Source organism: Balaenoptera acutorostrata, chromosome 10, assembly GCF_949987535.1.
Source record: "Balaenoptera acutorostrata chromosome 10, mBalAcu1.1, whole genome shotgun sequence".
In the NCBI taxonomy this organism is placed as follows: Eukaryota; Metazoa; Chordata; class Mammalia; order Artiodactyla; family Balaenopteridae; genus Balaenoptera; species Balaenoptera acutorostrata.
This window is the reverse complement of record NC_080073.1, coordinates 97,339,690-97,361,121: the sequence shown is the minus strand read 5'-3', so window position 1 is coordinate 97,361,121 and position 21,432 is coordinate 97,339,690. Positions and strand designations below refer to the sequence as shown.

The window sequence follows — 21,432 nt, the reverse complement described above, 5'->3', positions numbered from 1 at the left end:
CATTTCAGTTATTGTATTGGTCATCTCTGTTTGTTTGTTCTTTAATTCTTCTAGGTCTTTGTTAACCATTTCTTGCATCTTCTCAATCTTTGCCTCCATTCTTATTCCGAGGTCCTGGATCATCTTCACTATCATTATTCTGAATTCTTTTTCTGGAAGGTTGCCTATCTCCACTTCATTTAGTTGTTTTTCTGGGGTTTTTTCTTGTTCCTTCATCTGGTACATAGCCCTCTGCCTTTTCATCTTCTCTATCTTTCTGTAACTGTGGTTTTTGGTCCACAGGCTGCAGGATTGTAGTTTTTCTTGTTTCTGCTGTCTGCCCTCTGGTGGTTGAGGCTATCTAAGAGGCTTGATGGGAGGCTCTCCACCCACAGTTCTTAAATTGAGCATTTAGTGAAATTGCACTTCACCGCACATTAGCACACGAATCGGGTGTGACTTTGTGATGTAAGGTTGTGGTGTAATCAGAGATTCAAGATTTCAGAGGGGTGTTTCTCCAACCTTGATAATAATCCCACCTGATACTGATCGACTGCCTTTTTTTACAATATGTTTGCTATTTTTATAAATAGTCTCTAATTGATCTCTATACACTTTGGTAAGATGGGATGGGGATGAAAGAATATTCACCTGTTCTATCATTAAAAACCTGAGGTTCAAGAAAATAAGTGACTTTTCCAGGGCTGGCAGGAATTCTGCAGTAGAGCCACAATTAGACCCTGTGTTTCCCAACTCCTAGTTCAATGAATGTTGTTTCCACGGTGGCAGAATGTCTCTCACATGGCACTGAGTTTTATTAGGTTACAATTCAAATATAAGTTTGTGTCAAGCTCCTCTGTCAATGTACACATCCATCCAAGTCAGGGTTTGTGGTTCAAAAGAGCAAATTTCCTTCTAAAGGAACCATTAACACATTAATAACACTTTAGTGCCCCCAAATTTAAATGCATAGAAAACCACAAAGGAAAAAAAGCCCTTGTAAGCCTCCCTCTAGGACATAAGCAATGTCCATCTATCATTTATGTAATAAAAATCAAATACTACTGTACATTTTCTTTTATCACCTGCTTTTTGCTCTCAGTGATGACTTATGAACTGGTTCTCATGTTAGTAGACATTCCACAATGTGATTTTGTTAGCTACGTGGTGGGGATCCCAATTTACATGATGGACCCCTTAAGAGGTTTCCATCTTCCTTATTGTAAAAAACGCAACATCTCAGCAGTGTGCATGTATTTTTATAAGCATCTCTGGGTTTTTCCTCACTTATTCCTGGTATGAGAATTGCTAATTCTAATTCTAGAAATAAATTATGTACGTTTTAAGGGCTAGGTACCTTTTAAGACTTAGATGCCAGATTTCTGTTGAGAAAGATTAAATGTTGAAAAACAAACTCCTGCATATAGTACATATTTATTCAGCACACCTAACTCTAGGCAGAATACTGTGCTAGGTATCAAAGTGGGTACAAATACATGAGGGTTCAATGTATATGTATATGATATATATATACGGATATGAATATATATTTTAAATATCCAAAAATAGAGCACCAGAATAACTACTGTTGGGTGTAATACTTGCAGTTCAGCACAGTCTGATAGAAGGGTTCTAGGAGAGCCTGAAACTTGAGGCCCACCCTTAAAGCATGAAGGACTTTTATAGAGAATGAGGAAAGAACATTCCAGAAAAGAAGACCTGCACAAAGGCTCAGAGGTGACCATGCTTCGGGCCGGTGACAGGGAGGCTGAGCTGGGGTGGAGGGTCCATCTTGGGGTGTATTGAGAGAGAGCGTTCACCAGGTAGGGCATGTGAGGATTTAGATTTTATTCCCGTGGCACTGGAGAGCCTTCAGAAATTTTTGAGCTGGGGAATGGGTGGTATGATGAAAACTAGACTTTAAGGTATACTCCTGGGTCACTGTGTAGAATGAACAGGAAGAGGGGAAGGTTGAAGGCCCAACAGAGAAGCCGCCGAGGCCTGCCCTGTGTCTCGTTCTTCAAAATCACTAGTTGAATTAAATCGAACAATTTGAGGCAGGGAGACACTTTAAGAGGCCGCTCCAGTTGTTGAAATAGAAGCTCAAAGCATCTGACTGATGGCAGTGGGAAGAGAGGGAATGGACCAGTAGATAAGACATTTTAAAAGAAGAATTGACAGCAATTTTTTAAACTAACATTAAGTTAAATCTAATTTATCTAGTTACCCAATTAATAGACGCACATGTCAACTTCAGCCATGAGCCCAGAACTTGGGTGGCTTGGTGTCCGCAGGCCTCTCTTGCTCTATTAGCCTAGGCTCTCCAGCTTCCGTGGTTCTTTCCCCAAGAGAGTGGATTTTATCTATTATGTGTACATCTCACCTCCATAGAGCTTGGGTCAAATGGATAAAAATACATACAAGCTGATGATCCTTACCATATTGTACCTGGTAGCCTCTTAAATATGACGAAGGCAAGACAGGTACAGGGGTGTGCGACTGCGAGTCTGGTGCTTTCCTTTTGGGTTTAAACTCCATTAGACTTGCTCAATTTTTGTAAGTCAACAATCAGTCATAATGAATCTGCATCACCATGAGGCAGCCCCATTAACCCTGTTCTCTTACTCAGTAGAGGCACCTGGGCCATGTGAGCAGGAATTAATAAACTGAGAATTCTAGAACTCTTAAGTTGAGACTTGAGAGTTTTAGCATGTTCTCAGTGTCCGTCGTTCTGTTGACATTTTTGAAAGGAAACAGACAACAACTTGAAAGGCACCGAGCATGGCTGGTAAAGAGTGACAGCGGTTACTGGTCCAGTAGATACTGGAGGAAGCGTGAGCCTGGGCTGAGGCTACGTCTGGATGCACGATCAGGGAACGATATGCAGAAATATCTCTGCTTTGGCATTTGCTTCCATTTGATCAGGAAAATCATAATTAACTTGGAGACTATTTGCCTTGTGCGTTTTCTCTGTTCTTTAGCCGGATAGAGGGAAGCCCTCTTTCTCTCCCAGACTCCTCTTCTCTTGCTGTCATCTTCATCCTTCTTATCTCCAACATCAGTATGCACAGCAGCCTCTATCACAGGGTCAGGAGTTGTTGGGTGTCAGCTTCCCTTCCATTCTGGAAGGACAGTGCCCAGCAGAGCTGGTTGCATAACGCATATGATCTGAGATAATGATTCTCAAAACGCATCCTTCTTGGAATAATGGCTGACCCCAGAGGAAAAGGGTAGCGGAAGCAAAAAATACTGTCTCCTACTTTTCTAAGTCTCCATCAGTCACCTCTCCAGCCATCCTGGCTCCAGGAGTCAAATGTTAAACGTTGCGTGAATAATCCAGTCCTTCTGCATAAGGTACCTGTGATTAGGTACCCCACAAGTGCCATTGGAATGAAGGATAATCAACTTCTGTGATAGCCGAGCTTCACAGTCTGACAGTCACACTTGGGTAATAACAGCAGCTGCCATTTTTGGAGAAATTTACAATGTACCATTCAGTCTTATGAGGTAGATACTATTTTCTTTATTCTTTCCTTTTCATAGAGGGGGAAAATGAAATTCAGAGAAGTTAAATTACTCAGTCATGGTGATGTAGCTAGTAAGTCCAGAGACAGACTCTACCCATTTTGTTTTACCCCAGAGCCCTCCTCTTAACCATTAGTTTATACCATCTCTACTAAGATACCTATTCTTAAAATTCGTAACAATGGAATCATTAGTTTTCTTTGGGTTTTGTTTATTTATTTTTTGTTTTGGTTTGCTTTTTTTTTCTCTTTGGTTTTTAATCTGTTTAAGAAATTAGAAAATCTGCTTTGTTTGTATAACTCAAAGACAAAAAAATTGTCCAGTCTTTTGAAAGTAAGTAATGTTCTTAAGGCACTCGATTATAAAGAGTTTCAAAGAACATGCTAGAAAGAGACAGTCTAAGAATCAAGAACAGGGCAGATCACATGGGAAGCACTTGACCACAGCTAGAAACCGACAGCTCAGCAAAGAAAGGGAACTCTTGCTGATCCTTAAAAACAAGTCCTTCTGCTAATGTGGACGGGCCCAGGGTATAGTTGCAGTGTCTTTAGAACCTGAAATACAGGGAAGCTTACTGTATTATCAGAACTGGTTGATTGCTAGTTTCAATGTTACGAAGTATTTGCAACTGCAAATTTCCCTGCCAGACAGCGGCCATGCCCTGTGGTATTTTTTCAGCCCCAGCACATGTCTAATGAAAATCCTCTATGCAGAGCTTGTCAAGGTAAAACCAGTATTTCTATTTAGAGCTGTCTCTCTAGTTTTGAGGACAGTATCTACAGTGGGCTGTTCTACACCCACATTCTGATCTGTAATTTCATTAGATTTCTCTGTCCCCATTTCTTCCCAGTATATCCCACCCCACCCTGCTTCTTCTCCGCTTTCAGCTTCCTCTCCAACCCTCCAAATCACCTAACTACTTTTGTCTCTGTCCTTGCCTTCCCTCCCGGTATTCTACTCAGAAAGTGCAAGAAAACTGATAATTACAGCATTGAGACCCTGGACCTCATCTGTGCTTTTAAACGGAAAAAATGAATCGTAACCCAGAGGCCTCATAAAGAGGTTTAAGGTTCACAGTCTCTTGATAACTGATATTTTGAAGGGATGGGAAATTGCCTGAATTTACTCTTTATACCCATTTCTCCATAGTATTCCGGTCTTGATTTTCTTTTCTCAAAATGCAGAAATGCTTTTCTTAGTGCATCTAAGGACTATCTATGGATTAAAACATGTTTAAAAGGATGCTTTCTGCTCTGACATCTATGATCAAGGCAAAGATTGCAACAAAATACCTTTCTTATTTTGGAGCGCTGTTAGGTTGGAGATTTAATTCACTTGGCACTTTTCTTTTAGTGGTGAAAACACACAATATAAAATTTACCACCTTAACCATTTTTAAATGTACAGTCAGTAATGTTATATATAATCACATTGTGCAACAGATTTCCAGAACTTTTTCATCTTGCAAAATTAAAATTCTGCCTGTTAAAAACACCCCTTTCTCTTTCATCTCCCCTTAGCCCCTGGGGACCTCCATTTTACTCCTTGTTTCTATGAATTTGGCTACTCTGGGTACCTCATATAAATGGAATCATACAGTATTTGTCTTTTTGTGACTGGCTTTTTTCACTTAGCATAATGTCCTTAAGGTTCATGCATGCTGTGGCATGTGACAGGATTTCCTTCCTTTGTAAGGCTGAATGGCACTTATATTTTGTGTATTTTTTGCACTATGAGCAAAGTCCTCTTCCAGCCCTGATATAATTTACAAAAAGTGTTTTCTTATCGGAGTTGTAGATGGTTGTAAGCTACAGAAAATGTTTAATGTGAAGATGTATAAACATGGTTCTAAAGAAATTCAAATAGTAAGAGATCAAATCCTTTGGGAGGAATCAGGAAAAGCATCATGGAGGAGAATGTATGTTTAAGACAAGCCATAGAGATAAGCAAAATTAGTAGGGATGGGTGAGGAGCTTTCCAGGAAATGGGAAGCAAGGTTCACAGAGGCACATGCATGCAAGGCATAGCATGTTCAAGACATAGCAAACAGCGCAGCTTGGCAGGGATGTGGGATTCCTGTAGGGAAGTCAAGAAAGGTCAGGCCAGCAGTGGGTTGAGGGTAACTGTGGAGAACCTTGAAAGCCACAACGAGGGATTTAACTTTGGAGGAGGAAGAGGGCATCTTTTGTGGACTTTTAGCAGCATTTGCTTGATTTCAACCAAGCCTGTCTCCTTGATGTTTGGATAAGATGCATGCTACTGCTGTTGGATGGATTTACAACTGGATGGATGAATGTAACTGGGGCTGCCCAGCGTCAACGTGAAATTGCAGAGGGCACCAAGCGGCTGCCCTTGGCTCTTCCTCTTGGACATTGTTTCAGTGTCCCAGGGGTACGTTCCCCCGGGGGTGGGGATTTAGTCTGCCTTGTTCCCTGCTGTGTCCTTAGCTAGTGCTGTTCAGCAGCAGGACAGGAGGCCATGAGAGGCATTGAAGCAGGAGCTGGATGATCATTTGCCCATGGGTTCATAGCAGGACACTTGCTTCTTTAGGAGAAGCTGCGCACATTGTTCTCCAGCTCTGAGTGCTGCTGAAAATGAAATCTGATTCTCATGGGTTCTGTGATGTCTGAAGGAAACATGATAACCTAGGTAGAAAAGCAACTTCCCGTAAGGATAGCAGTTAGAACATGACAGTCATCCATCGGGCAAACTTGTGGTCCAGCCTTAGGTGTCAGGGAGTACACTCGGAATTTCATGGGGATATGGGGATACCCTGCAGATGGTTAGACCAGCTACCACCATCAGTATAAATGCAAGAAATCTGAGTGTGTCCTCTGACAGTGAATAAATGTCGCGCATCAGATGGATGTAGGGTTAGAGATGAACTGTAGCTGTCCTCATTTGCCTTTATAAGATTTATGGATCTAGGGACTTCCCTGGTGGTGCAGTGGTTAAGAATCCACTCTAGGGACTTCCCTGGTGGTCCAGTGGTGAAGAATCCGCCTTCCAGTGCAGGGGACGCGGGTTCGATTCGTGGTCAGGGAACTAAGATCCCACATGCCGTGGGGCAACTAGGCCCATGCACCACAACTACTGAGCTTGTGCGCCTCAACTAGAGCCTGTGTGCCACAAACTACAGAGCCCAGGTGCTCTGGAGCCCACGTGCCACAACTACAGAGCCCACGTGCTCTGGAGCCCATGCACCACAACTAGAGAAGAGAAAAGCCTGCACGCCACAACTAGAGAGAAGCCCGTGCACCACAACTACAGAGCCCACATGCTCTGGAGCCCACGCACCACAACTAGAGAAGAGAAAAATCTGCACACCACAACTAGAGAGAAGCCAGTGCACTGCAACGAAGACCCGACGCAGCCAAAAAAATAAAATAGAATAACATAAAACATTTTAAAAAAAGAAAAAAAAAGAATCCTCTCTAGGGCCCACATGCTGCAACTACTGAGCCCGAGTGCTGCAACTACTGAAGCCCGCGTGCCTAGATCCCGTGCTTCTCAACAAGAGAAGCCACCGCAATGAGAAGCCCACGCATCGCAAGGAAGAGTAGCCCCCGCTCACCACAATGAAGACTCAATGCAGCCAAAAATAAATAAAAAATAAATTAAGACTTCAAAAAAAAAGATTTATGGATCTAGCTTGAACTTCTTGATACCTTCACCATGAATGTACTACCTCTTAATCGGGATATGCTCTAAGTAGTATTTCATTGTATGTGATCTAAATTTACTGCTTAAAACTTCACAGATAGACCCCCTGGTTCCCGTGTGCTGAGACCAGGCGAGCATGTGTATGTTTGCCTCCATGACTTTGTGATTTTGATTTGACTCGCTCTCAGCTTTTGCCTGGATGCTCAAGATAGCAGCCCTCCCTGGTGGGCACCGTCCAATCCGGGCTCCTTTCCGTTGCCCATTCTGGACCTTCTCGCCTGCCTTTACGCCTGTCTCGTGGAAGGCTCGGGTTCAACCACCCAGTTATCCACTGCCTGGCCATCTCCTTGCCTGGTCTCCCTGGGAGCACCAGCACTAGTCTGCATTGCTGCAAAAATAAACGATAGAATGTGTTTTTATCCATGACTTACAGTTTCTAACAAAATACTGATCTTATGAACAGGTGTTTGTTCTTGTGATTATAGGGACATCTGCAGTTTTGACTCTTTGAGAGCAGTTTCCCGACAATGAATAAGGTGTAGTTTGACTTTTACAAAATCGAATGTAGTTGTGGCGGAGCTGACATGCCCAAGTGACCCCGTTAGCTGGTGAGCCACCCCACCACTGCCCCGTGTCACCATCTCAGGGAGGCGCTCACTTCCCTACTTGCTGTCATCTCCCCAGGTGGCCTTGGGAAGGGTCCATTTAAAAACAAAAATGTGTCTTTGTGGAAAGGCTCTGAAACAGTCAGGTGCTGGTGATGCGTATGTGATCATGGCCCTCATTTTAGGATTCTGGAAGGTCTCAGGACACAGTCCCCACAACGTCAGGTGTTTGCTGAGGTTTCCGTGTGCTGGGCTGGCTTAGGAGAGCAAGCCAGGCTGAGGGCATTGAATACAAATCACTTGATACTCTTCTAGCCCTTTCACCATGAGGGGTCAGTCAACACATTTTTGCCTTTCCAGGCATCTGGCCAAAAAAAAAAAGGCCAGACTACCTTAAAATCCCCAGGATGGCCCAAAGTGATTGGTGGGGCTCCTATAAGCACCTTTCTTATAGCCAGGGGAATCTGATTCTGTGGTTTCGTGGTACTGGACTCTTATTTAAGTTCTAAGTACACTTCTTACAGACTCTTCATGTCCTTGGATGGATGCCTGTATCTATGAAAGGAGACCAGAGATTCTAACCCACTAGAACCAGGTGACAAATGACTGAGAAATTCTTACAACACTTTTGTTCATTAAGACGTTAAGTGCTACTATCATTGGCAAGTGTATCTGAATCGTCTATTATAAAGTTATAAATGCTTCTCCAGCTTCTACAGCTGTTGTTAACTTAAAAAGTGAGGAGAGAGGCTAGGGGTGTATTCATTTAGCCCAGACTCATTCAGTGTGTAGACTACAGTCCTCTGCTACCAGTCTCAACTACAAAAGTAATCGGGGGTTTTCACTTTCTTGTGTGAAGTCATAAGCCAGAGGTGTGTCAGGTTTGGAAATATAGCCCCCTTGGGTTTTCTGGCTCTGTGACGTAGTTTGGGTTTATTTTTCTTGTTCTCTGGAACTGGTTGTTTTTGTTCTTTCCACTCCATCAGCAGAGACAGTTTTATGAATATACTGCATCTCGGTCAATCTGGCTGCCGAAGACTCATCCATTTCTAAGTCAGCAAGCAGAGAGCTTTGTGTGTGCCCCAGCAGGAGCAGTCACTATAAATGACTGAGGTAGTGTGTGTCCTACCATAATCCGTAAATGTCGTGCATCAGAGAGAGGCAAATGTCATGCATCAGAGAGAGGCAAAGTATTGTATTCAGGGAGGTACTATCAAGGTAAAGAAGGCATTTTTAATCCCTGGATTTTTAGAGGTAAAAGTACCTGGGTCCCAAGAAGCTTAGATAAATGTCTTAGCTAATTAATCCCAGAGAATCCAGGTTTTCTGACTCCTGGTTCTGCATCCTTCTCCACCAGCTCTCAGTACTGATGCAGGACTGTGTGCATCGGAACGGCACGCTGAAACCTGGACAACCTTGCCTTTTTCCCTTTCTGCAGTGCCGTGTTGCAATCATGGAAGACTTCTAGGATGGTCCCTCAGAAGCCTCTTTGCTCTGCTACTTGATTCACTTTCACCAGGTGTTTTCACCCACTTACTTACAATGCAACCACCACACACTCTGTTGATTTCTCGGCTTCTATCTCTCCCTCCCAGGCCGGGAAGCATCAGGTGAGGTAGACTCTCACAGGGATAGCAAGAGTCCTATTTGTAACGCTGCAGATGTATGTCGCACTTTGCAATTTACAAAGCATGTCTACATTATCTTGTCTGACCCTCACAATGACCTGTGGGAGAAGCCTGGAATATATCATATTATTATTATTTCAGAATGAATTAAGACTACATTTGTTGAACTCCTGTTACATATCAAGGACTCTACTGGGTTTTTTGTGGTTTTTTTTAATTTTTGAATTTTATTTATTTTTTTATACAGCAGGTTATTAGTCATCCATTTTATACACATCAGTGTATACATGTCAATCCCAATCACCCAATTCATCACACCACCACCTTGGGGGTATTTTATACTCAGGCCCTCTGCTAACTTGTTTGGGGATTTTATAAAATTATTAAAAGGTGCCGTTTGGCGAAATGAATTACACAAAGCTGCCCCTTCTTCTTGGGTGACTCAAAGCCAGACCTCAGGCTGTATTTCAGCCCACTTATCCCCTTACATGGAGCTTGTGTAGACGTTAATCTGTTCACTTCTCATAACAGACCTATAAGGTGGGCAATGCTCCCTTTCTAGAGATGGGAAAACTGAAGCTCAGGGAGGATAAATGTCTTAGGCAGAGCTACAGGGCTTCTTGGTCTTAGAGCTGAGATTAAACTCCAACTCTGCTGAGTTCTAAGCTCGTGGTGACTTCTCCAGGCCATGGTACCCTCAGCCTGCAGCAGAAGCCTCTAGCAGGCCCCGCCCAGCCCTCAGAGAGCAAAGCGCCAGCCTCCCTGTCCTCCAGGAGGCCCTGGGCACTTGTCATTTTGCCGATGGAGAGAGCAGCCTCTTCACAAAGTGGTGGCTCCTAGAGGATGGTTCTCGACTTGATTGTGTACTGAGTCCCCTGGGGACCTTGTCATGATGCAGAGTCTGAGTCGGAAGGTCTGGGCTGGGCCCTGAGACTCTGCATTTCCTCCCAAGAGGTTCTGCCACAGCTTTTAGTCCATGGACCACACTTTCTTTGATTAGCAGACCCTTTGTGTAGGAGAAACTGGTCCCTAAGTTCTACCTTTTCCCGCTGCTCTAAAGACACGATGAGAAGGAAAACCAGCAAACGTTTATGGAACATCTACTGTGCACTAGGCCCTGCTGGTGAACAGGTGAGGAAACAGCTGCACCCAGGATGACTTAATTAACACATCAGGTCCACCTACTGCAAATAAACATTAGCAACAAGTCAAGAGAAGTGAGATGGATTAAATCCACTGTCTATGAAATGCTGTGGTAAATGGAAATCGGGGGCCATGAGAGCTCGGTGGTGAGCTCCTAAACCAACCTTGGGGAGGACGGATGGGCTTCCTGAGGAAGCAGTTCAGTAATGATGAAAATGATAGCAACGAGAATTATAGTTACTGTTTATTGAGGAACCAAGTGTCAGGCACTGTGCAGCCCGGTGTATGTACTTTATCTTATTTAATTTTCACATGAATCCCGTGATCTATTCATTCATCGCCATTTCACAAATTGGAGAACTGAACGTCAAACAGATTAAGCAATTTGCTGATGCTAACAGAGCTAAATGAATGTGATTTCATACTTTATCTTCTGTTTCTAGTAGGACAAATTTTGGTAATGATGTTGTGCTTCTTCATCCTATAATAACTTGTGGCACTTTCTTAAAGTGTGGTGTCCACCTAGGTCAGAGTGATCTGGAGGCTTATTTACAAAGCAGATCCCTGGGCCTCATGGTAAACCTACTGAATCTGAATCTTTTTTTTTTTTTTTTTAAATTAATTAATTAATTAATTTATTTATTTTTGGCTGTGTTGGGTCTTCGTTTCTGTGCGAGGGCTTTCTCTAGTTGTGGCAAGTGGGGGCCACTCTTCATCGCGGTGCGCGGGCCTCTCACTATCATGGCCTCTCTTGTTGGGGAGCACAGGCTCCAGACGCGCAGGCTCAGTAGTTGTGGCTCACGGGCCTAGTTGCTCCGCGGCACGCGGGATCCTCCCAGACCAGGGCCCGAACCCGTGTCCCCTGCACCGGCAGGCAGACTCTCAACCACTGCGCCACCAGGGAAGCCCCTGAATCTGAATCTTTGAAAGTGGGGCCCAGGAATTTGCCTCTCCTGCTGAAGTTGATGGGGAATATGGTCTTCAGTTTTGCTCTGAAGGGTTAGTGCAATTTAGATCATCAGGGAGTAGCAGATAAGGCCGGGAAGAGGGATGAACATGGTTACTGGGAAACCCTGTGTGGAAACTGGCCTAACAGGACGGACCAGAGTGAGAGACACCTGGTGGAGTGGGACAGGGTTGGCCCGGAGTGTTGCCCTTGGACTTGCAGTGTTCGCTGGAGCAAGGAGCCGTTGGGAGACTTCAAGCATGACCTGTGTTGTAGGGAGACGTTTGGTACAGGATGGGGATGGATTAAAGGGCTGGGACCCAGTTGTCAGCACAATCAAAGGAGAGCTGAGGTCCCAGGCCGGTGTAGTGGTCAGAGGGGCAGAGAGCACAGAAGTTTGAGAGGGATAGACAGATAAATAGCCAGAAACGCAGAATAGCAGATCACATGCGGCTGGTTCCCTATCCTGCTTCCAGATCTGTTATGAGGAACGACTTGGTATTAAAATGTCATAAGAATATAAAAACAGGTCTTGCCAAGGTACTGCCAATCTGAGCTGCCCAGGCTCTCCTCAGTTATCCACATGCTATAGAAAGATGGGGGCTGCAGAGCTAATTCACTGAAAGTAGACAGTTTCACTTGACTTTAACCTTTTTCTTCATTTCCTCTGTTTGTACCAAATCCACTGAGCCAAAAATTATTTGACATGATTCACTTTCCTTCTCTACCCCTATTTAATGGGTGACCATGTGCAGTGAAACAACCAGAAGACAGATGCAGGTAGGAAAGGAGAAAAAGGGGTTCTCCATGAGCCCTGGCATGTCTTTCTTAGAACAATGAAAGGAACCACCTCCACTAAATTGATCCTGTTGGTCATGTCTTCCTTGCCTGTTTTGTTAGAATTCCTGGCATCCACTTGGTCCATTTTTCTGGTGATGAAGCCGAGTAAGTTTTGCTGTGGAAGTAGTGGCAAGAAATACTGTGTGTGCAGAAAGTTATAGCTTAGCAAGATGGGTGGAATCCATCAATGTATCACTGACCCTTCTTAGGCAGACAATTCCATGCTGCCCTCCTGGCTCTGCTTTCTTCTGCCCAAGCAAATGAGTCCCTACTGCCTTAGACAGACACAAATGAAGGAGTCGTGGGTCACGGGTCCCTGGATGAAAACCCTAACGCTTCAGGACACGTTGTACTTGCTGGGTCTGCGCTATGGCTTCCAAGAGCCACAGGAGTGTACCCTTTAGTAACAGCACCCACACAGGGGTGCTGAGCTTCCGCATCTCAGCCACTTTGGAATTAGCACTGCCTGCTTTGGTCCTAAACACGGTTACCTTGTGTCCTGTGCTTGGAGGCTCCTAAGGAACAGGATGAGCAGTCGGGAAGGGAGCCTTTGGTTATGACTGGTTCGCACTTTGTTGTTAGGGGAGCAGTCTCCTCAGCCCCCTGGAATTATTAGGCTTTTCTGTATCTCAGCTGTAGGATCAGCAGTTTAGTGTCCACATACCCACAACCGCATGATCCTAAAATTTCCATCAATTTTATGCTCCCTCCTAAGAGTTTCTGTTTCTGAACAACATGTGAATTTATCCCATAGCAGAGCATCACAGCTTCGGCTCATTCTGTCAACATGTTGAGCCTCTTGCTAGGTGAGCTGGGTGCTGTACAAGATACTGAGGCTATAATGACAGATTATTCACGGTCCTTGCTCTGTGTGGGAGGAGATAGCCGCGTAAACAGGAAGAACGGTACAGTGTCTTCAGAGTCCAGGGCTATCATCTGTATAAAGTGAGAAGATCGTAGTGTGTACCTCACTGGCTTGTTGAGGGGATTAAGCTGGTGAGATAAGAAAAGCACTTAGAACACTGTCTGGCTCGTGGTGGCAGGGTTGGCAGTATCTATCACTGTCACCATCATCATCACCATCATCACCACCATGGTTGTTGGCACTGACCTACCACATGCCCACAGTGGGTCCAATGGCTGCAGAATAGGGGGAGTGATGTAACCCATCAGGAAGGTTCTCAGTGGAGGTAACGTTTGAGCTGAATCTTGAAGGGAGAGTAGGGATTGACCCAGAAGACAAACCAGAGAACTGAGGGCAGGTAACCAAGGCTCTGGGGTTTGAAACATCAGTTGGTTTGGGGAACCCAGCAGTTCAGGAGTGAGGGTGGTTACCTGGGGTGATGGGGAGAAAAGACGGCTGATCCAAAGAGAAGGAGGGGCCTGGAGCGCCCTCCCTGGGCTTCTCTGTGAAACAGGAGAGGAAATCTGTGGAGGTGAGGAGCCTCGAGGCCACCAGCGGAGACACAGCAGCCCTTCTGAGCACATGAGGGACAAAAGCCAGCCAGGGACTCAGCTGAGGAGGGAGACTGAGCGTGGGTCAGCAAGGAAGTAAAACCCACAGGAGGAAAGCAGGACGTGTCACAGGAGAAAAGGAGCTTTTCAGGTGCAACACGCAAGGTTATTTCTAGCTGGGGGAACCCGCACAGACTCTATAGAGATAAAGTGGGGACACAAAGAGGCCTTGATGATGTGTCGGGAAGTTGGGCTTTATTTCCAGGCCATTGGTAGGTTTTAAACTGAAGTGCAACAGGATCAGATTTGTGCCAAAAGAATGTCATTTTGGCAGGACTGAGGCTGTCACACTGGAGAAGGCCACGCTCAGGCAGATAGCTGGAGAGAAACCGAAGGCCTCAGAGACCAAGAGGCAGGAACCTGTGGTGCTCCCGGCACGGACAGCGGGTGTGAGGTCACACACACGGCCCGCCTGCCGCCGCCCTTCTGGCCCGGCTTCTCCCAGGTGGCCTACAGCCCTCAGGACTCAGCCATGGACCCGCAGTCCCCAGGGCTAGGTGATTTTTAGGAATATGAAGTCCAGACAGGGCACTACAAGGTCATCCCAAAGACACCCTGAGGGCTGGTCTGTCTGACCTGGAGCCCCCCTTAATTTGGAGCATCTCCGGGAAGTTTCCGTGCCACCGTCACGGAACCAAGGGGCGGGGTGGGTGCAGGTGCCATCAGGCCCCGGAGTGCCTGTCGGAGCCGCCCTGCAGTTGGAAGAGCCCACCGTGGATGCCACGCGAGTGGCCGGCCCAGCCACCATGCTCGTGCCGAGGCCCGGCCCGGGGCATCTGAGCCCCCTCTGTGACCACGAATCCTGTAAAGCATCCTTTCAGGTGGGACGAGCATCCCCACATGAGGGAGTTAAGGTTGGTGGCATTAAAGTCACCTCTGGAGGAAGACACTCTTAGTGGACTTGAACCCAGGGCTGGCTTCTAATCCCGTGCCTGTTAGAAAGCGCCAGCCGAGAGGGTATTTCCACGTGACGGTGGCGCAATTGTCGGCGTTGCGCATTTCCTAGAAAAGGTCTCGTTGAAGGTGCTTGGGTTTCCATGAGCAGAAGAGCGCATTCCCCCTTCCTACTGGCGAGCTTCAGCCTGGCAGCTGACACACGCCCCCGGCACCTGGGTCCCTGAGGGCCCTTGGGGGCAGCGTGCTTCGAGCAGGAGGTGAGAGCTGGCGGGTGCCTGTTGAGTAGCGCTCACCTGCCGGTTCTTCGGTTGAAGCATTTCATCTCCGGGGCCCGCCTCCAGGACCACGGTCCCCCGGGTGGGCACCTGTGGCGTGCTAGGTTTTTTCTGATGCCCCCAAACTCACATCTGCCTCTCGCCCTCCTTCTGCCGCAGATCCTGGCGCCCCTGTGAAATTGCCTTGTCTGCCAGTGAAGCTGTCGCCTCCGCTACCTCCAAAGAAAGTCATGATCTGTATGCCCATGGGGGGGCCAGACCTCTCCCTGGCGTCCTACGCGGCCCAGAAGAGCGGCCAGCAGGGCGGGGCCCAGCACCACCACGCCGTCCTGCCCTCCCAGATCCAGCAGCAGCTGCAGTACGGCAGCCTCAGCCAGCACCTCCCTGCCGCCACCAGCTCCCTCCCCGTGCACCCCTCGGGCTGCAGGATGATAGATGAACTGAACAAAACGCTGGCCATGACCATGCAGAGGCTGGAAAGGTAATGCAGGGAAGGGGCGAGGGCAGGAGAGGAGGGCTCGGCGATCCGACCGCGACCAAGGAGTGGGAAGGCCAGCGCAAGCGAGGGCTCACACCCACTTGGCCGGGTGGGGGTCGGGAGGGGGGGGGTGAAGGTAAAATCAGACCAGAATCTGAATGTCAAGGAGAGTATGGAAGAAAAAACTGTTGCCAGTTGCCAAACTATAGAACAGTCACGTTTATCAAAAAGAAAAAGTAGTGCATATGCATACGTATGAGTATGCGTGAGTGGATGGGTGGATAGATAGATAGATAGATAATACATATTGTGCCTCTGTAGACCTTAACGTGTTTTGGAAGCAGGTACACATCATCATGAACGTGGTAACCCCTAGGGCAGGGAGATGGGGAGAAAATCTTTTATTTTTATATTTTGTATCTTTCTGTACTGCTTAATTTTTTACTTTGTGTATATTACTTTTATGATGTAAAAAACAATGTGAATGTAGGATAAGAAGAGATGAGAGCTGGCAGGGCGGTGGTGGGAAAACAGAGGGAAAGGTGGAGAGGTACGCCCTCGTTCTTGCCTATGGAGGAAGCGGCAGACATAGTCTGATTGTACGAGTTTGAGCCTCAGATATTTACCAACAACTGGTGAAGCCCCCTCTTTCATCAGAATCTCCCTCCAGTAGCATTGCAGGGAGAACTGCCAAGGGGATTCCAAGGGCAGGCCTTCCCACCACCCAGGGAGATCTCTCGTGCTGGTTCTGAATCGCTTGCCTGTGTGTGTGTGTGTGTGTGTGTGTGTGTGTGTGTGTGCATGCGTGTGCACGCGCGGTCAAATACCACCTCGCTTGTGCCCAAGAGATGGCTGAGATTTCCCAATGTGATTCCAACCCAGTCTAGTTAACTGGGTCCTGCAGACCAGATAGGAAAACTGCAGCCTGGAAAGCACCCAGCCAATCACCAGGCAGAGAGCCAGGGGCGAGATGGACACAGCCGAGAGCTTTCTGTTGTAGTTTCCTGACTCTCAGTGGCTTTTCCCTCCCTCTGTGTCAGCCAAGTATTCTGTGTTTGGAAAATTAATGACTCCAAGAGAAGTTGTTATCACTAAGAATTCTGACTTGATAGGTTCACGTTAATATCTCCCTTCACTGAAAAAAAAATGTATTTGGCCATTGCCATCATTTTCAACTACTGTTATTGTTAATGAGGACAGTCATAATTTAAAATTTGGATGGCACTTTTTAGTCTATTATTAATACATACCTTTGTTATTATCTTAATCGTCACACCACCCAGGGAGACTTGAGTCAGCAAAGAAACTAAGGAAGGCTGAGTTCCCCAGTGCCAGCTACTCAAACTTGGTGCCCATCTGCAGAAATTGTACAGAAATTGAGAGCAAGCTTTTAGATACCTTCATAGCAATTTGACAGGATAATTTTGTGTCTTATGATAAAAAGGGGTTTTATTTGTCATGCATTTTTATTATATTTTTGAAAGCATCAGTTTGTGATGGATTAAAAATTAAAATATGTGAATCAACCAACCGACCAACAAAACTGGTCCCTCCCCATAGACATCTTGACAAGCACTGTCCTAGATAGTAAGTCAAGGGGCCGAGCCTTCAAGCCTGGATCGTCCTCCTGCAAATCCAGAACTCTTTTGACTATATATAGCACAACTGCTTTCCTAAAGACAGCTAGCAGTGAATGTAATTTACTACCCTCACGTCTCCTGTAACCCCCCGTACATTTTTGTATCTCTTCCGGAGATAATAAGCATCTGAAAAAGATACTCATGAGAGCATATTAGTAGGACATTGCTAAATACATTTGCACCTAAAACATGCCATTTAAAGTTTCCATTGAAAGTACTAACCAATAAGTTACGTGATATTCCTCAGTTCAGTAATTTCCGTGTGTGTTTATAGAATATTTCAGTCGAGTGTAGACCAGTGAATAGGTCTGTTGGACCTACACTGGATCAGGTTCTTTATTAAAATTAATCAAAGAGAGCAAATGGGGAAGGAAAGGAGATATTGGGATATTGCAGGTGGAGGAGATTGGAAGAAGGGCAGCATGGTCTTGGCAGCTGAGCCACGGCAATCTCCTGTGCTTTGTGTCACCCCCAGACCCTCCTTACCTCCTGTCTCCCTCCCCACCAACCCTAGGCCAAGGCATAGTGTTGTTCTGGTGGACCAGCCAGGACACAGGGAATTAATGCCTACATCATCAATATAGCCCTACAGAGAAAGCGAGGTCTTCTTGCCAAACAAAGACTGAGAATGTTTCTGAGGATCCACGTCGTCTTCCAGGAGTCCTGGAAGGATCTGGGAGCAGAACAGGGTCATGGGCCACCTTTCAGTTTAGTGCAGGAACTGCCACTGTCTCCAGTGATGTCACCTTTCTTTTTACTACCTGGAAATTCTCCCTCCTGCCTGTCAACATGATTTCACTCTTGTTCTGACCAAGTTTCATCCAGAAAGGATGATTTCTTTTTTCTCCTGACAATTTCCAGTGACCCCAGAAAGCACTGCAAGAAGGAAGGAACATTACTGAATGCATAGGCATTCTGCCCACAAAGAACCTGGGATCTCATAGAACGTTCGTACCCTACAGGGTGTTAGTCCAGACCTATGGTCTCATCCTGGTGAAACGTTGTAGGTAATGCAAAAATCGAATGATGAATTTAACAGCATGAATGCCTGACTTTGGACTATAAATTTGAATAAATAGTCATCTTGTAATTGAAAGGGACCTTTAAGTCCGTCAAGGCAGCCGGCCTGCTGCCTGTTGTAGCCTTTCTGACGATTTGTCCTCTGGTCTCTGTGGGAATGGGACCCTCCCTAGGTTCCAAGATAGCCTGCCCCACTGTCCAGAAGGTCTGATTACTATGAAGTTCTTTCTTATGTTAAGTGAAAAGTGTTACTTACTGTAATTCCTTGTCCCAGTCTTATTTCTAATCTTCCTTTCCTGTGAGAGGCTTTCAAATCTTTATAAATAGTTACTGTTCCCTTTATCTAGTGGCTTCTCTCTTTCAGGCTGATAATCCCAAGTTCAGGGAATCGTCTGCTGAGACGGTTTCTAGATCCTTTACCATCTTGTTCGTGCTCTCCCAAGATTCCTCTAAATCTGTTTTGACTTGTATGAAGAAGTTCTTAACTGTTAGCCTAACCTGAGCCTACTTAATGACATTGAAAAATCACATTCGTTAGTTAACAGTGCTGGCTCGCCGGGTTTGGGGGGAAGGAGGGAACTAGAGACCAGCTTCCGTGTTTATCAAAGTCACTAGGCATCATGGCCAATCTGGAGGCAGCCCCTGCATCATGGCTGAGTACATGGGCTCCAGAATCTAATTGCCAGGGTTTCAGTCTCAGAGATACCACTTCTTTTTTGCCTGTGATTCCTCATCTTTAAAACAGGGATAATAGTAACACCACCAACCTCGTCAGGGTTGTTTGTGAGGAACAAGTGACAATCTACATCAGTCGTCTTATTACATGGCATACAGTAAGTGTCCAATAAATGATAGTGAATGTTAAGCAGAATTCTTCAGCACACAGAATTGACCTTCAGTTCCCCTAAAAGGCATATTGCAAACAGATTTGATCCAATCTTGTTGGAAATTTCGTGTCGGTTTCCTGGAATTAGATCATCTTCGTTTAGTTTCTCTTCACTGACGAGTCACATCTTTTTTGGAGGTGACTCCACAGGGGTGGCCCTAGGGCCTCCTTCCACAGCAGCGTGGTTGCCTCTCAGGGCCACCCCTTCTGTCCTGGTCCTCTTTCTTCAACAGCAACTCGGCTTGAGCCTGGCAAGGACCCTCACTCTTAGCTGCTTTTTCTCCACCAAGGAGAGAGATTGAGCCCATCCCAGAAGAAGACCTGGGAAGCATGGGGGTGTGGTATGAGAGGCCTCTCCCCCACTGCTGCAAACCAGTGTTCTTCTCTTGCCCGTTTGGTGACGGAGAAATGATGCTGGGACATGTAATGTACCTGCCCAGTAAGTCGGGGAAGGAGGACAGTCAGTAAGCATGGCTCTGCTCAGAGCTCCTAATCTGGCCCTTGGGAGCCAGGAGCAGGTCAAAGCCTCTAGGAATCCAGGCCCTGGCAACAACCCTGGCACTGCTGGAGGTGGGAGGGAGCCCGACTTCTGTGTCTCTTTCCCTCCCCTCCCTGCCAAGTGTTCTGCGAGCTCCTTATCCTCAGAATCTTCTGAGCTTGCTGCGCTACTGGGTGGAGACAGGGTCCAAAGAAGAAAGGAGGATGTGTAAGAGGCAACCCTTCTTCGTCCTCCGGGGTAAATGAGCTTGACTTGCTACAAGTGGAGAGAACAGAGGCCTCTGATTTTTAGTTTCCATTAAACTATCAGAGAAATATATTTTTACGTCTTTGATATGTCTGTACAATCCATTCCCTCTGCCCTGAAGCCTGAGTGAGCACATGAAAAAGCTCTGAATGTGTCCCATTCAAAGGCATTAGTCAATTAAATGATTAAAACTTGAAAAAATATATATTATTCAATGTTTTTTTTGTTTTTTTGTTTTTTTAATTAGTAGCACCTTTAATTATTATTTATTTTGGCTGTGTTGGGTCTTCGTTTCTGTGTGCGGGCTTTCTCCAGTTGCGGCGAGCGGGGGCCACTCTTCACCGCGGTGCGCGGGCCTCTCACTGTCGCGGCCTCTCTTGTTGCGGAGCACAAGCTCCAGACGCGCAGGCTCAGTAGTTGTGGCTCACGGGCCTAGTTGCTCCGCGGCATGTGGGATCTTCCCAGACCAGGGCTCGAACCCGTGTCCCCTGCATTGGCAGGCAGATTCTTAACCACTGCGCCACCAGGGAAGCCCCAATGTTTATTTTTAATGTCTGCAGTCAGCTCTGTGGTCTAGGTGGCATCCATCCTGGAATTCAGACTGAAAATCCTGATCAGACATTACTTTTCTTTCCCATCTTAGTTCAGTTGGTCAGTTCTGTGTGCTCTGGTTTCCGTCTTAGTAAAATGAAGGTGGGGTGTGTACACATGTGGACCCTGAAAGAATTCTAGGAAGAGTCTTAAGGGAATGCACTTTAGACAAGTCTCTCCCTTCTCAATGATAGGCGACTTCATGCTTGCAGTGGCTTGTGCCGGAAGTCTCAGGGTCACCCCTGACACCTTTCTTTCTCTCGAACCCTGTGGCTGATGGGTCAGCAGGTCCTAAGAGGTCTGCCTTGAGAATCTTTCTAGGCTGGGCAACCTCCCACCTGCTCCTGCCGCCCCGTGGTCTCAGCCCCCGTGGTCCCTCACCTGGTTTGCAGGGTCCCTCCTACCTGGTCTGCTGCTTCCACTCCTGCCCCCTCAGTCTGTCCTTAACATGACAGTCAAAGAGATGAGGTTTAATGAAAATCTGATCATGACTATATTCATTCACTAGGGTCGCCATAGCAAGTACCACAGACTGTGGGGCTTAAACAGCAGGAATTTACTGTCTCACAGTTCTGGGGGCTGGAAGTGCACAGTCAAGTTGCTGTCAGGGCTGGTTTCTCCTGAGGCCGCTCTCCTGGGCTTGCAGGTGACCATCTTCTCCCTGTGTCCTCCCACGGTCTTTCCTCTGCGTGCCTGTGTCCTCATCTCCTGCTCTGATAAAAACACTAGTCATTTGGTTAGAACCCACCCTACTGACCTCATTTTAACTGAATTACTCCTTTAACGTAGTCACCTCTGAATACAGTCACATTTTGAGGTGCTGGGGATTAGGATTTAAGCATGAATTGGGTGGGAGTGGAGTTCAGTCCATAACAACATGCACAAACGCTCCTTGGCTTTCCAGCTCACGGAGAGTAAAAAGCAAAGTCCTTGCCTCAGCCCAGAAGCCCACCACGGCCTGGGCCCCTGTCGGCCCTATGACTACATCTGCTGTTCTCCACGTTGCTACTCTCTCCTACGACAAGGCCTGGACGTGCTACGCGTCCTCCTGACAAA

At 46.4% G+C, this 21,432-nt stretch overlaps 1 protein-coding gene across 10 annotated transcripts in view; it reads left to right on the top strand.

Annotated features, from left to right (window-relative positions):
- Window positions 1-21,432, top strand: part of PHACTR1 (phosphatase and actin regulator 1) — a 594,117-nt gene that overhangs the window by 462,251 nt on the left and 110,434 nt on the right. For all 10 annotated transcript variants that reach the window (XM_057554724.1, XM_057554725.1, XM_028164473.2 and 7 more), the window contains one exon: window positions 15,176-15,497. In XM_057554724.1, coding sequence (XP_057410707.1) covers window positions 15,176-15,497 — 322 coding nt within the window. The remainder of the gene's footprint in view (window positions 1-15,175; window positions 15,498-21,432) is intronic.